Source organism: Mugil cephalus, chromosome 13 (genome assembly GCF_022458985.1).
Source record: "Mugil cephalus isolate CIBA_MC_2020 chromosome 13, CIBA_Mcephalus_1.1, whole genome shotgun sequence".
Taxonomy (NCBI): Eukaryota; Metazoa; Chordata; class Actinopteri; order Mugiliformes; family Mugilidae; genus Mugil; species Mugil cephalus.
The window spans coordinates 3,587,097-3,601,801 of NC_061782.1; the positions used below are offsets into that span (position 1 = coordinate 3,587,097).

The 14,705-nt window shown below is 47.5% G+C and overlaps 1 protein-coding gene across 3 annotated transcripts in view; it reads right to left on the reverse strand.

The window, feature by feature from the left end:
• bcl11aa (BAF chromatin remodeling complex subunit BCL11A a) overlaps positions 1-14,122 on the reverse strand; it is a 54,636-nt gene extending 40,514 nt beyond the window's left edge. The window contains exons 1-3 of one of the 3 annotated variants that reach the window (XM_047602679.1): positions 13,774-14,122; positions 9,221-9,676; positions 211-282 (exon numbers count right to left, since the gene is read on the reverse strand). In XM_047602679.1, coding sequence (XP_047458635.1) covers positions 211-282; positions 9,221-9,676; positions 13,774-13,828 — 583 coding nt within the window. In that variant the 5' untranslated portion in view covers positions 13,829-14,122. The remainder of the gene's footprint in view (positions 1-210; positions 283-9,220; positions 9,677-13,773) is intronic. The other 2 variants (XM_047602681.1, XM_047602680.1) reach the window with 2 other exon arrangements.
• Between the last annotated feature and the right edge of the window lie 583 nt (positions 14,123-14,705).

A 14,705-nucleotide genomic window follows, 5' to 3' on the forward strand; every position in this document is an offset into this window, starting at 1 on the left:
TAGTTTCTCTGGCCCCTCTGCTCGGAACACCTTCCAGTCTGAACTGAAAATGTCTCAGCTCGTCTCATTTGAGGCCTTTCACTCTGTTCTAAAAGGCCGACGACAGCCTGTGTTTTTAAATTGCTACTGAAGTCATCAGTCCTGCATTTGATCTGCTAAACAGCTTCTGTTTGAATGTTTATTTCCTGATTGTTGTTTTTTGTGCGTTACCTGACGTGTGCGGTTGAGTTCCTGGCCTGGTCGCCCTTGTGCAAGAGGTCTTGATCACAAGGAGTCTTTTATCTGTTAAATAAAGGTCAAATAAAATAAAAAATCTTTCGGGAATGCGACAGAAAAGGCCATGTTAGTATTTAAAAAACAAATATATGCAGGATGGGAGTGGACTTTCTTTGGCTGCCAGCTACAAAAACTAGTGGTGGGTATCGGCGAGGACGTCGCGATACGATACGTATCACGATACGATACATTATCGCGATATTATACACACACATATATATATATATATAGCAATATTCTACATAGTTCACTAAGAAATTTAAATGCAGATTTAAATACATGTTGTATATATGAACATCAAATGACAAGTCAGTCAAAAAACTATATTAATCCAAATGATCCATTTCCAATTCATTGCACTTGTACAGAAAGTTGTTCATGATCGGCCCAAAACATGACTTTTCTTTTTCTTTTAAAATCCATATTAAGGCATTCAAAATCAATATCGTATGGGAGGAAAAAGCAGCGCGATATATTTCCATATCGATGTTGTCCAGTACCTGCAGCCTCCATCTACAAACATTCCTATCCTGTCAATCAAGATGCAGCCAAACAAATTGTACAGTCTTGTTTATACTTGTGTTAACCACTATTAGATGGGAGTGAATGAGACAACGCGTAGTTCTAACTGTACCGGTTTCCTGACTCACTTCACCCACACAAGAAAAAACCCTGAAACATTGATACCGTGCGCATTCAGAGTTATGTTATATTTATTATTTTGACGGTGTCGGGCAGCTTGTTTTTTGGGAGGGGGCACTGAACTAAATGAGAGAAATGGGGCAGAGCGGTGCGGCACGACGATTAGCGCGTGTCTTCATCTCCAGCGTGCGATAATAAAAGCTACGGAAGGAATGATTCGAGGACTGGTTGAGAAACTCGTGCTGGGAGAGACGAAAAGAGAAGAGCAGATATTTACAGACGGTTGAAGCATGTCAAGACACACAAGGGGGAGGAGAGAAAAAAAAAAAAAGAAGCAGTCGACTGTGAAAATGGCTCTGCAAAGACAGCCATGTGAAAACTACAAATCAGCAGCTGATATGTCGCTGTCAGTGTCGGGGCACTTTTAGAGGTAGTTTTGCTATCGTTCCATTACAAATTAATCTTTATATCACAATATAAAGCATCTTTAAAGAAGCTTCAGCAGGGTCAGGATCCAAGAACCCAAACACGGTAGATTTACTGTCACGGATGAAAGAGAAATCCAATGATTCACATACAAGAAACTTTAAAAATTGTCTTTTAAAAAGACTTAAATATGAGGTTGTGTCTGGTTCCGTGTGTTTTCTGCAGCCAGACGGTCAAGCAGCCTTGAACTGTTGCAACGAGTTGTGTGCGTCAAGAAACACGGAACCGCAACGAGTCATCCCACTTTGAGGACGACTTTATTTAAGCGTGCTTTCAATTCGGCGGGGCGAAGGATCGTTCGGCAGACAGGGGAAACGAGCCAAAATAAAAAGATCAGAGCCGCCCCCGCGCGGAGCAAATAGCGTGCGTTGCGTTACGTCTTCTTATCGCACGCCGTTTCAGGGTGGCGGCGTGGATTCTCTCCTGCTCCTGCTCCTGCTCCTCTGCCGCTGTAGTAGCGGCTCAGCCAAACGGGGAAAATGAAACCAGAGCAAGGAGCCAGGCCCTTCCGCACACGTGCACACGCACCGCTGGCCACACACACACACACACACACACAAACACGCACACACACACACACACACACACAGTGCCAACTCAGCTCTGGCACAGTTTACCAGGGGATGTCCTGCATCCACGCTGCTGCTGCTGCCTCCTCACACACACACACACACACACACACACACATTCGCGTTCACATGTACAGCAGGCATGTTGTGAGTAATGACACGGACACAGAGGACAAGAGGAAGCGCTGATGAACGAACACTTATCAGACATCTGAACGTATACGTGCGTGCGTGTGCGCGCTTTGCGTGCGCGCGTGTGCGGTGTGTAGCGCCAGCCTGTAATCCAGTGGCCTATATAAATAAGCTTTGTAGTGTATAAACAGTTTTATGAACAGGCCTTCAACTGCCTTCAACTTAATAAGAGAGCTGAGCTACATGTGCTCCCCGTGAGCAGACCGAGCGGAGGGTGTGCGTGATAAACACACACACACACACACACACACGCGGAGAGAGAGGGAGCAGCGAGCGAGCCAAAAACAGCAGCTTTCCCTCTCACCGCGAAGGAGTAAATGTAGCGTGGATGTCGAAGAGCTCGCATAAACACAAAGAGCCAGATCAATAAACAATCCTCCATCACGGAGCGCGTACAGTAGTCCGCTTGACGTCACCGACATCCCTGACACACACTGTAAATACTGCAAACAGGGGCGACGGGAGGGAGGGGGAGGAGGACGGGGAGGGGGACGGGGAGGGGGAAGGAGGGGGGACGACGCGGCTCTTTTTTGACGTCTCATTGTGCTCGGGCCGTTGTCGCCGCCGCGGTTCGCTCGGCTCTGGGAGATCTTTTTTGTTTTCCACAGATCTGTCTCCATCCACGGCCGCCGTCGCTGCTGCGGTGCGTCTGCGCCGCACTTCCCAGGGATCGGCTGTCACTCAGAGCGTGTGGGCAGAGTGACGTCTTTCCCTAGGACTTTTTATTCTTTTCCTTTTTTTTTTTTTGGACTCTTTGATGGTTGTTGTTGTCTTTGCGTCCCCCGTGGTGGACGTGGTGGACGCGGTGGATACTGCTGTCCATTCCCTGTTCTTCTTCTTCTTCTATTTATTCCAAAGCCACCACACACGTACACACACGCACAGACACACACACAGACAAAACGCTTCCCTTCCAGGGTATTTGTCAGAGGAACACTCGCCAGATACTTCCCTTAAACAGTTCATTTTGAATCAGTCCCTACAAATGACAACGACCCAATTTGCCCCGTAAAAACCTGGCAGCCAAAGCAACCTGCCCTTGTTACGCTATTATCCTCCGCCTGGAATAACGACCCCGTTGATTATCGTTTTCGGTTCTGCACAAGTGGAAGCAGAAAAGTAAGCACTTTTGCTCCTCTGCTTATTAAAACAAAAAATGGCAGCGTTTGTTCAGGCCCCAATACAGTCGCCCGCTCTCTTTTCAGATTTTTTTTTTTTAAAAACTATTTTGCAGCCACAATCGCTCCGAAGCTACTTTTTACCTGCCACCTGAAGCACTGGGGCAGCGATTACCGAGAAAGAAACTCACATCATCTTTAACAGTCCACAAAAAACTCCAAGGACACATTCAGAGCGAGGCCCTGGTGTGCGGCTGCTCGTCTTTGCCTGTGTTAGTTAGTGCTGCGCAGCCAGAAAAATCAATTGTATAATGTTTCTCCGGGAGAGTCACCAGTAACCCCGCTGATGTTATTGTGATGGGAGCGGTTCAGTCTGAGGCTGGAGGTGTGCAGCCTTCAGAGAAGAAGGTGAACGTCGAAACGTTTTTTTTTTTTTTGGTTTCTAATCAGGAATAAAGTCCCGACCCTCAAATTTATAAAAGCGCAATGTTACGCTGTGAGAGTAAACCTCTAAATACAGAACGGGGATGGGATTTAGTTAGCAATTCAATGAGGCTCCCCTAATACTATCTTATGTAACGAAATATGAGTGCGTGTGCATGTGTGTGTGTGCAGTGTGAGCATTAGCAAACAGGATAAAGGATAAATCAGCAGGCTCGCTGGTCTGGAGTTTCCCAGAATCAAATGGAAGAAAGTGAAAAACACATCTTAAAATTCAGGTGAAGTGTTTCATTCTCTCCTTTCAAACTGTGTCCCTACTATTTTTTTTTTTGTTTAGTTTGTTTTTGTTGGATTGCAGACACACCGTCAGCGTACAGTTTTTTTTTTTTTTTTCTCTCTCCTGTCGGTGCTAAATATAAACCACAACACGGCCTCTTGGCCCGGGTGCCAGATTATTAGCTCCCCCCCAGTCATCCCAGCGTTACCCTGCTGCTGCTGCTGCTGCTGCTGCTGCTGCTGCTCATGTTTTGTTTCCACACACACACTCAGACACACACCGCCGTGTTTACATTCGGCCGGCTCGCTGTAAATGCCGACACAGCCGCGTTGCCACTGTTCAAACGCCGCACTCGAGTCCACTAAATAAAATCTTCCAGAGAGAGGAGGGAACGACGGACATAAAGAGGGAGCAACAATAGATTAGTGATGGCAGCCAGTGTGTGAAATCTCTTTGTAGGCTCGCCACAGCATGAAGCACGCACACACACACACACACACCAAACATACTGTAATTGATTCAGTATCAATTGGCTGTCCTGCATTTGCATTTGACTGCTAATGCTGCATACAGAGACAGAGTGTGAGTGAGTGTGAGAGATGCATGAGCCAAAAAAAAAAAAAAAAGGGAAGAAGAGGAGGAGGAGGAGGAGGAGGAGGAGGAGGAGGAGGAGGGAGAGGACAGACATGAGATGGAGAGATGCAGGGAGAGCGATCTGACACCAAGCCAGACAATGAACGGGTGTTAAAAATGCACTAATGTGTATTGAGGTGGGTAGCATTAGCCGGGGATGATAAGCTAATTGCTAATCAGTAGATCATGGACTAACAATACTCGTGTCACGAGGCTTCAAGCCAGGATGACTCAACCAGGACCGAGGGCTCGATTTTTTTAGGCCTTAATTAGTCACGGGAAATTTATGGATTCATCATCATCTTTTAGCGCCGATAACGTCGGCGTTAATGAGCTAACAAGCTAATGCAGCTCACCAGGCCAAATACTTCTCACCGGAGTCACTGGTCAGCGGGACGAGGGATTCTTCGCACTGGCCACGTATCAATTCCAAGCTCATTAACACACATGTTAGGGCTCATTTTCTGCGGAGGGGAGGATTAAATCCTTCATGCTAATTATGACAAAATCAATTGGCAAAACCGGACAGCAGACAGTGTATTTACTGTAGCAATAATCCACAAAGAATTCCTTCTAATTTTCAATTTTCAAGCCGGCTTTTTTTTTTCTTTTTTCTTTTTTTTTTGTCTCAAATCATAACCACTTTTGGGTAAAAAAGGAAGAAAAAGAAAAAAGAAAAGAAGCAGGACACGGCCATTCACACGCATGCAAACCCCTCTCTTTTGAGACATTAGTGATGCTGTTTCTGAATGAGGGGCGCCTCAGGGATTATAATCAGAATTTTCATCTCAGTCAGGGATTAATAGAATAAATGGGCAGGAGACAGAGCTCGAACTGTGTGTGTGTGTGTGTGTGTGTGTGTGTGTGCTGTGGTGGTGGTGGTGGTGGTGGTGGTGATGGGGGGGTGGGCGGGCACGCTGTCTTTTTGCATCACTGATCGGCATTTTGGCTGCACGGTGCCCTCACACACACACACACACACACACACACAGGTAACGTCTCGGCTCTCCTCGGTCGGAGCTGTTTGATATGTAAATACCAGCGTTCCGGCACAAGTCCGACGCTTTGTGTTCCTCTGAGCCTCCAAGCTCTGCAGCTCCTCTCCCCCTGACCAGAGACACCGGCGCATATTTTACGAGAAGAAGCAAGCCGCCGTCACATCATACGGGCAGATACATAGATAGATAGATGATAGAAGGTGGATAGACAGACACATTGCACTTAATGAGATAAACAGGAAGTGTTGGGGAGGGGGTATTCCCTTGTTTCTCATAGGAGCAAAAAAAAATAAAGAGCAAGATGAGAAAATGATGGGGTTTATAGCATATTGCTACTGATTTACAAATCACTGTAGGCCCAGAAATAGCTGGTAAATTAAAAATCTAAAGGTCAGTATCAGGAAGTGTTTAAGAACAGCTTTTTTTCTGAATGGGCCGTCGCTGCTCTGGTGGTTTTAACGTCTTACTGGCTGAGCAGAGGCCTGAGGAAAGCCGTGGGACACCCAGCCAGCATTTACAAATAAGAAACACACACGCATTCCTCGCCTCGCCTCCTTTTTTTGTCATTAGGAATTCTTTTGGATGGCTAGAATCGTGCTTGAAATTCCATCAGATTATTTATATATATATATACATATATTTTTTTTCCCCCCTCGTCCTTCACATATTTACTCCACCGTGACAGTTTGAGGTCAATTAGGATGAAAGCTGGGGGAGGGGGGGGCGGTGTGGGGGTGTGGGGGGTGTGGGGGGTGTTGCTGGCTTTAATTATCGGCTATCGGAACGGACCCGTGAATTGGGCGCGCGAGGAGGTGGCGTCCGCAAAGAGAAAGAGCGGCGATTACGAGGAGGGAGGTGACGTAAATAAAGCAAGACGGGCAGTTTAAGGGGGCTGGGGATTTTCAGTCTTTTTCAGTCTGAAATTCCTAACATTTAAAGTGATGCTCGACCCGTCTGCTGAGACAAGATATATATACACACATATATATATATATATATATATATAAAAGGCTGCTGTCCCGCTCCCTTCTCCTCCTGTCTGAGTGTACAGCTGTTCCTACCAAGACGTTCCCACACACAACGCCATTGAAGCAACCAGACGCCTGTATTATGATGTAAATCGCTCTAATAACCCAGTTTAGCTGGTGAGTGTCTAGAAGAGTGTGTGTGTGTGTGTGTGGGAGTCAGTGTGTGTGCTGAAACGTATAGACGCTACAGAAACACATGCCAACAGAAACCCCACACACTCTCTCCTGTTCCTCGTCCCCGAGAGACAGGAGGTCAAAGGTCAGACTCATCTTTTCCTCACCTCGTCTTCATGCAACTTTTAAATCACGGGAACCTTAAGTAGCTTATTGTGCTTGTTTCCTCAAACGCACACCAAAGCGCCGGGTGGACAACAAACTGCAACATTCAGGATTCCTGAGGTGCATGAAGTAGGGGCGGGTATTGGCTTCACGATACGTATCACGATACATTACTGCGATATTATGATACTGCGATATTCTACATCAGGCGCGTCAAACACATTTTAGTTCTGGGGGGGCCACACACAGCTCAATTTGTTTTCAAGAGGGCTGAACCAGTAAGATCAGCTATTAATAACGATTTTTTGTTTTAGTGCAAAGAAGAGCGAGTAAATTAGGAGAAAATATGCTTTAAAAAAATTAAATTTCTTAAGAAAATTAACTGCATTTTAGGCCCATTGTTGCTGTTTAGTCCTGAGTCTCATTGTTGTGTCCTGTTCACTTCTCTGAATAAAACAGTGGACACATTCGGAATAGAAGTTATTTTCATCGGAAGATTTGCAGCCTTTAATTCATTTTGACACTTTGTAAATTCACGCAGCGGGTCAGATGAGCCCCTCTGGCAGCTTTTGGCCCGCGGGCCGTAGGTTTGACACTGGACAAACTGAGTCAAAAGACAATATTAATCTAATTTATTGCACTTGTACAGAAAAAGTGGCGGTGGAGGCGTGGAAGACATTCAAAATCGATACCGTATGGGAAGTAAAAGTATCACGATACACTGCCATATCGATACTTTTTCCCACTCCTACTGTGACGTATGTTTTTTTTTTTCACGTCTTTATTTATTTATTTTTTTGCTCGTGTGTTCCCGCTGCTCTACTTCATCTTCCCCTCTCTGTAACGGCTAATTTAGTACAGGCAGCCCGCCACTAAAAACTACTACTGCTAATTAAAATGCACAAGGAAGAAGAGAAAAAAAAAATGGCGCTGCAACAAATAATTAGTGGTGTTAAGACGCTTTAAATAAACGACTTTCCCTCTGTGAGCAGGAAACCAAAAGCCATCTTTTCCTTCCTCCTGCTCTCCTCTCTGCTGATTCTCGCTCCGTGAAGGAGAGGAGAGACAAAAACCGTCTCTTTTATGTTTGAAGTTTGGCGAAACTCGACGGAGGATCAGGCTGCGTTTAGTCGATGTGTAGTAAGATGTGGCTGTGGAATGGGGTGAGGAGGGGGTGAGGAGGGGGTGAGGAGGGGGGGGGGGGGGGGGCTGAGAGCAGGACACATCTGCTAGGGCCACATGAGAGGGAGGCACACACACACACACACACACACATCAGACACGCACGCTGTGCAAAAACACACAGTCTGAGCACCCTATCCCAGAGAGGGGCTGCATTCACTCCCCAGCCACAAAGTCTCTCACACACACACACACACAGTTCAGCCAGCGATCGTTCAGCTACACACACACACACACACACACACACACGGACACACTGACCAGTGACACCTCAAAGTCAAGGTCACTCGTGTAACTTTGCCACCGGCCTCTGGGATTTGGTCACCGTGCGCACACTAATGCAAATGTATCAACACACACTTCCCTGCATTTAATTCAGCAAAGCGATAACTGGTACGTTTTTGTGTGTCTGTCTCTGGTAACACAAACACGGCGAAGAGAAAGCCACCCCAAGTCAAACAAGTGTATGTGTCAGAACAGAGGCGTATTCCCCTGGGCCCACGCCTACCACACACACACACGCACACACACGAAGACGCACAAACGTGACGTTCCTCTGTCTGTAGTTTGTCTGACAAACCTTTTTAACCCTAAACAGCTCTCTCGGTTCCATTTCTTTCTCCAGAGTCGACATGTGCTCGTTTCTCCGAAATTAAAAAAAAAAACAAAAAAAAAAACGACGCTCTCCGTTCTCCGTGTTTGCTGGAGCACATGAAGGCAACACGTACGCTAAACGGTGGTCTACGCTGCCTTAAAGCAACACGACACAGCGACGACGCATCAGTGGAAGGAAAAATCACAACCCGGCGCCGCAGAAAGTGCCCACATCCACAAACGCACGCCGCTCTGATGCCTCCGCATGCGACGTTTGTGGGAAAGGGGAAGAACGGACCCATATTCTCCATATTTATACTCTCTTTATAGTCTGCCTGATTTCCCTCTAAATTCACTCCTTAATTCACACACCACAAGACATCCTTGGCAACACTCGCCTCAGTTAAACTGTCCCCTCTTTGTTTAAGTTCAGAGCAACTGTGATCAAATCCAGACAGAGTGGGAAGTGATGCATGTGGAGCGATGCGAACGCCGGTCTGGTTACCTGGGAGCGGCTCCTGTTTGGGGCAGATTCCCCGGGGAGACGAGAACCGATCCTCGTCCTCATCCGCCAACGTGGCCTGGACCCCGACTTCCACGGGCCTCCGGCTGCGCAGGGGGCCCAGGGCGGGCGAGGGGGTGAGGGCCAGGCCGGGGGAGGGCGAGGGCGGCTTGTCCAGCCCCCTGCCCACGGCCAGGCACGGCGGGCCGTGGCATCGCTTCCTCTTGTGCTCGATGAAGAGCAAGATGTCCGCCAGGGGGAAGGTGGCCTGACACTGGCCGCAGGTCAGCAGGTCCTGCTCCAGGGACGGGTGGGCGTCGTGACCCAGCCGGGCCAGCCGGCCCACGGCCGAGCCCGGGTGGTGCCCGTTGAGGCTGCCGCTCTCCTCCGAGTGCTCCGAGCAGCGCTCCGACAGCTCCTCCGACGAGATGACGGCCGTGGAGAGGGGCTCGGCTGCTGCTGAGAAACAGCAGAGGGGGAGAAGAGGAGAGGGGTGGGAGGAAAGAGGGAGAGGGAGCAAAAGGGAAAAAAATGGAGAAAAAAAATTAGAAGGTGACGCTTTTACTTACTTACGCTCAGCAGAAAAACAAAAGCCACACGTTTATATTTTCCTTTTTCTTGAGACTATTGATACAAATATGTGCAGGGGCTGATGACAGGGAGCTTCTCCTCCTGTCACACAAAGGATCAGAGTTGGAGACAAAGCTAAATAAAAGGCTGCACACAATGAGGGGTGAGAAGAGTGTGCCTTGTAATGATAGAAATGCATGTAGTGCAAGAGGGGGGGAAGGATTACAATTATAATGCAAGCTGGTCTGGATCACACATCATAAGAATAAACGGTGGTAAATAATATCCTGAATAGCTGCAAAGCTCCAATCAGATGGCTCAAAGATAACAATTTCACAGCCAATGACAGGGGAAGTGGAGAAAAACACAGCATTCGCTGAGAAAAAAAAAACCTAAATATGTAGATGAGTTTGACTTGCCTAGCCTTGTTTGTACGGGGTGTGATCCTATAATCAGCAGAAGGGAAAACTGCCACAAACATGTCCGACATATGTGCCGACGAAGGGGAACGGAGGAGAGGCGGCACAGAGGCCGCGAGTCTGGGAGAAGAAAAACTCTTCCCTGTGCCTCCACTACATGCGCCCGACTCACAGTTCTCAGATACCAGCCCGTTGTACAGCGAGAAATCGCCCCAAAAATGAGCCGTTCAACCCGATTCCTCAGCCCTCCGAGGCTGGATTAACTCCTGACTACTCTCTTTTTTTTTTTTTTTTTAAAGGAGCCTTTTGTGGAGCCCAGATTCATCCTGCAGTGGAGGGAGAGGAGTGCGAACAGAGCGGTCGGCCGAATTAGGGGAGCGAAACGGGAGAACATAATTCACTGTCCCTCTTTTAAAGGAAATCTTCCAGTCCAAGGTGAAGAGTCTGACTCTGTGCTAGCCGCCTAATGCATGATGACCTTCTTTAGTCAGCCGCCAATTTCACATTTTAATGAACTTAAGACCACTGAGAATCAAAAAATAGATTTTAATTTTCACCGTCTGGGTGATTGGTACAGATTTTGTCTGATAACAGGGATAGGATAGGGCTCCTGTGCATGCATGTGTATCTGAGTGTGTGTGTGGGAATGCAAGCAAGTGTGTGTGTGTGTGTGTGTGTGTGTGTAAGAAAGGAAGGGGGGGGGGGGGGGGGGGTCTGAATGCAGACGACAATCCCTCAAGGAAATATCATTCGAATGCCGCAATCCTGCGCGACATCTGTGCGCAAACGGGAATAAGAAGACGACTTCCCATCCTGCACCAATCACCACGACCTCATCAATACCTCCCCACAAACACTCACACACACACATAAACAAAAACACACGCACACTTTTAACTTCAGGTCAACACGACGTTACAAAGCTACACAACACCTCCTGGGGGGATTAAATCCACCAGATAAAACAACATAAAAATATATACACAGAAAGAAATTCGAGGGAAAGCTGCACACGCCCCTCACCACGCCAAGCTGAACTCGAGATTGGATATCTGAGGTACAGAAAAAAAAAAAAAATAAAACGTTTTGCTGGATTTAATGGAGCATGAGGGCCAAGGTGTAACAGACCCAAATAAGATTTATAAAATACAAAGCAGGCACAGAGCACGGTCTGAGTGAAACAGAGATGTGTTTAAAGAGCTGATTCTGTCTCATTTTAGAGCGGTGGAATAAACAGCGAGAAGAGAAGAAGGGGACGACCACGGTTCTGTGCTGCTTCACCTGTCAAAACATGTATATTAGAACCGCCACATTTTCTCAAAGGAGAAAAATAACACGGAAAATGTGTTTCCAGAGCGTATCTTTAAACTTCCACCTGCCTTCCGATCCAGAAAACCGTGCTCAAACTGGAAAACTTAACTGCTGGAAGAGTAGCTGTGTGTAGTCTGTAAAATATTACTACTACTACTACTACTAACAACAATGATAATAATTATGAGCCATCTGGACAAAATATAGAAACTGACAGAGAAGCCGATCGTGTAATTTAATCTAGAGGAGGAAGTGCAAGGCTGAAAATCGCACTATTGGTTTTTGTTACATTCTGTGCTTAAATTCAAGTCTGAGCATGCGGTTTAAATCAAGCACTGGGAAAGTAGTGGACTCCAAACGATCTCCTCTAAATGTAGAGTTGTGGAGAAGAAGAAAAAAAATAAGATGCAGGTGCTAAAAAAACAAGGACTAATCAGGCGTTAATGTATGTTTTAGAACGACAGGCCGAGAGCTCCATTAGTAACAATTGTGAAATATGTGTATGGTGTGATTTCTTTTTTTTCTTTTTTTTTTTTTTGGGGAGGGGAGGGGGGTCAAACGCAAAGGCTGCAGGCATATTAGAGCACAGCTGCATACCCTGACTGCAGCCTGTATGTATGTAAAAATGTGATGCACAATAAAAAAAAAAAAAAAAACGGAGATACGGGGGGAGAAAGTGAGTTTGGGGTGATGAAGAGGAAATGTAGTCAGGGATGTGTGTGTGAGAGAGAGAGTGGGAGAGGAGGGTGAGGGGGTGTCCTCCACCCTCCCTTCTTTACTGTTCCATCTTTCCTCCCCCATGTCTTCTACGCTCTCCCTTTATTCTAAAGAGATCGCCAAATAGTAGCCCGTGTAGATAGGGGTGGTGGTGAAACTCATCAGGTTCAAGTTCAGAGCTGGATTTTCTGATCGCGCTCTGCCTCCTAGCGACGGCACATGGACATGGTGGCTGCGCTGTCACCCAAACGGACACACACATTCGCACAGACACACACACACACATACGCTCTCTCACAAACCCAGGCGAAGACAGCCAGCCGACATGCCGAAACATAATTAAGCCCGGATGCGTAAAGATGCCCAAATATCCTCCTATTTTCAGGTCTGCGGCCACTTGGAGAGCCACTGAAGCCCTGCGAACAGCAGCACATGGTACGGGTGATACACGCCACTTTGCCAATTGCCCTGCAGTTTCCAAACACACTCATCTGCTCTCTCGTCACATATCTGCTCCGTGTTACTAAATAAATCGCTCGGAATAAATAAAGATCAGATGACAAATAAACGCCGCGCGTAAAGACGAAATCAGTCCACTCACCTGAACATTTTTTTTTTTTTTTTTGAAAATGTCGCCTCTGCCCACATATCGTGGCCGTAAATATACTAATAAGCTACCCATGCCTTACCTTAACTGTACGTGAAGCTTTGGAATCTTAAGTGTTTTTTTTTTTGTTGTTGGTAAAATTTGCCTTTTTTGAGAAAATAAAACGTCAGGACAAGAAACGCTGTTGTCCTGTTGCTGTGTTTCTTGCCTCTAACTCTGAGCTGCCGAGGTTCTGCTGACTGATTCAGGAAGAAAGCATTTACTTTAACCTAAACAGCAATAAACAGCCTTTACATAAGAAGCTCTAGGATTTTTTTTTTTTTAAAAAGTGTGTGAACATATATCGATTTGTGTTCCCTCTAATACTGAACTGCTGATAGAGGGAGGCAGTTGTAAACAGTCGGACACGAGATTTTCCCCCCTCGATCCAAAAATCCACCTCCAAGTTTTTTTTTTCCTGAAAATAATCCAAAAATAGAACGAGAGAGAGCAGATGAATAAGCTGACTGCAGAACTATCAGGCAGTGATATTCCGGGGTGATTTCCTCCACGAAGCTCCGCGGAAAGGACGCGCTCCGCTACCGGGAGCCCTGCGCGTTTCCACTGACCGGAGCGACCGTGGGGGCACCGGAGCCACAGCGAGTGCATTTAAACAGCCTATGAATGCACGTTCTCGCCGTGTAACAGAGAAGCTGTGACGGGAGGATAGCCGCACACGAAACTTTTTTCTCTCTTTCGGGCTTTGGAGGAATCTCCGGGTGGCTTTTACGCACGGAGGTGTCGCACTTTGTCGCCACGCTGTTAAGTCCAGTTGACCGCGGGTCCGAGCGGTGCGTCCGGCGTCCACGAGCTCCACTTTCCCCCACTTTGCTGAATGAATTCAACGGGAGCCACAAATGAAATTTTCTTTCTTTCTTGCCATCTTTACTTACGCGAAAAATCCCGTTTGCTTAAGTGCTGGGGTTTGCCTTGCTTGCGGCGAGACATGGTGGCTGGCGGCTGCGGCGTTCAGCGCGGATCACATCGGGGAGAGCCGGGGTTAGAGAGGAGACTCCGGTGGGGCAAAAAAATATCTTCATCCAACGCCTCTGACATCCACAAGAGGAAGGGAAAAAAAATAAAATAAATTAGAAATAATATAAAGATTGCGCGGAGGCGAAGATGGATCGCGGGATCGCCGTCATGGCTTTTTTGAGAAAGGAGAGCAGAGGAAAAAAGAGAGAGAGTGAGAGAGAGGTGGATGGAGAGAGAGAAGGGGAGAGAGATGGAAAAAATGGCAAAACCCCCCCCCCCCCCCCCCCCCCCCCCCCGCCACCCTCCCCTCAACCCCCCCTCCCCTCACCCCCCCCCCCCTCTGAGCTGTGCAAGTTCAAGTGCACGGACGTGACGTTCCCGGCGAACTTGAACGTCAGGCGATGGACGGACACCCGACATACAAAAACATGGGCAGGGCCGAGGCACCCGAGTGGGAGTGGGAGTGGGAGGAGGGACGGACGGGACGCGCAATAACAACACCAATGGACGGTCATTAGAGAGAGAGAGGGGAGGGAGGGAGGGAGGGAGGAAGGAGGGAGGGAGGGGGGCTGGACATGAGAAATAGACCCGTGGAAGCCAATGGACACAGAGATCAGGGGGGCCGGACAAGAGGCACTTGGAGGGAGGGAGGAGTGTGTGTGAGTGAGAAAGAGAGAGAGGGGAGAGAGAGAGAGAGATGTCTAATGAAAGCAATATGCAGAGAGAGAGAGAGAGAGAGGGAGAGAAAGAGAGAGGTGGACGCAAAACAGGGCAAGGGAAGCAGCGGACAGGAGCTCACTGGAGGGGGCGGATATTATACTGCTGCATGTGTTCTACAATGCGACTCTCT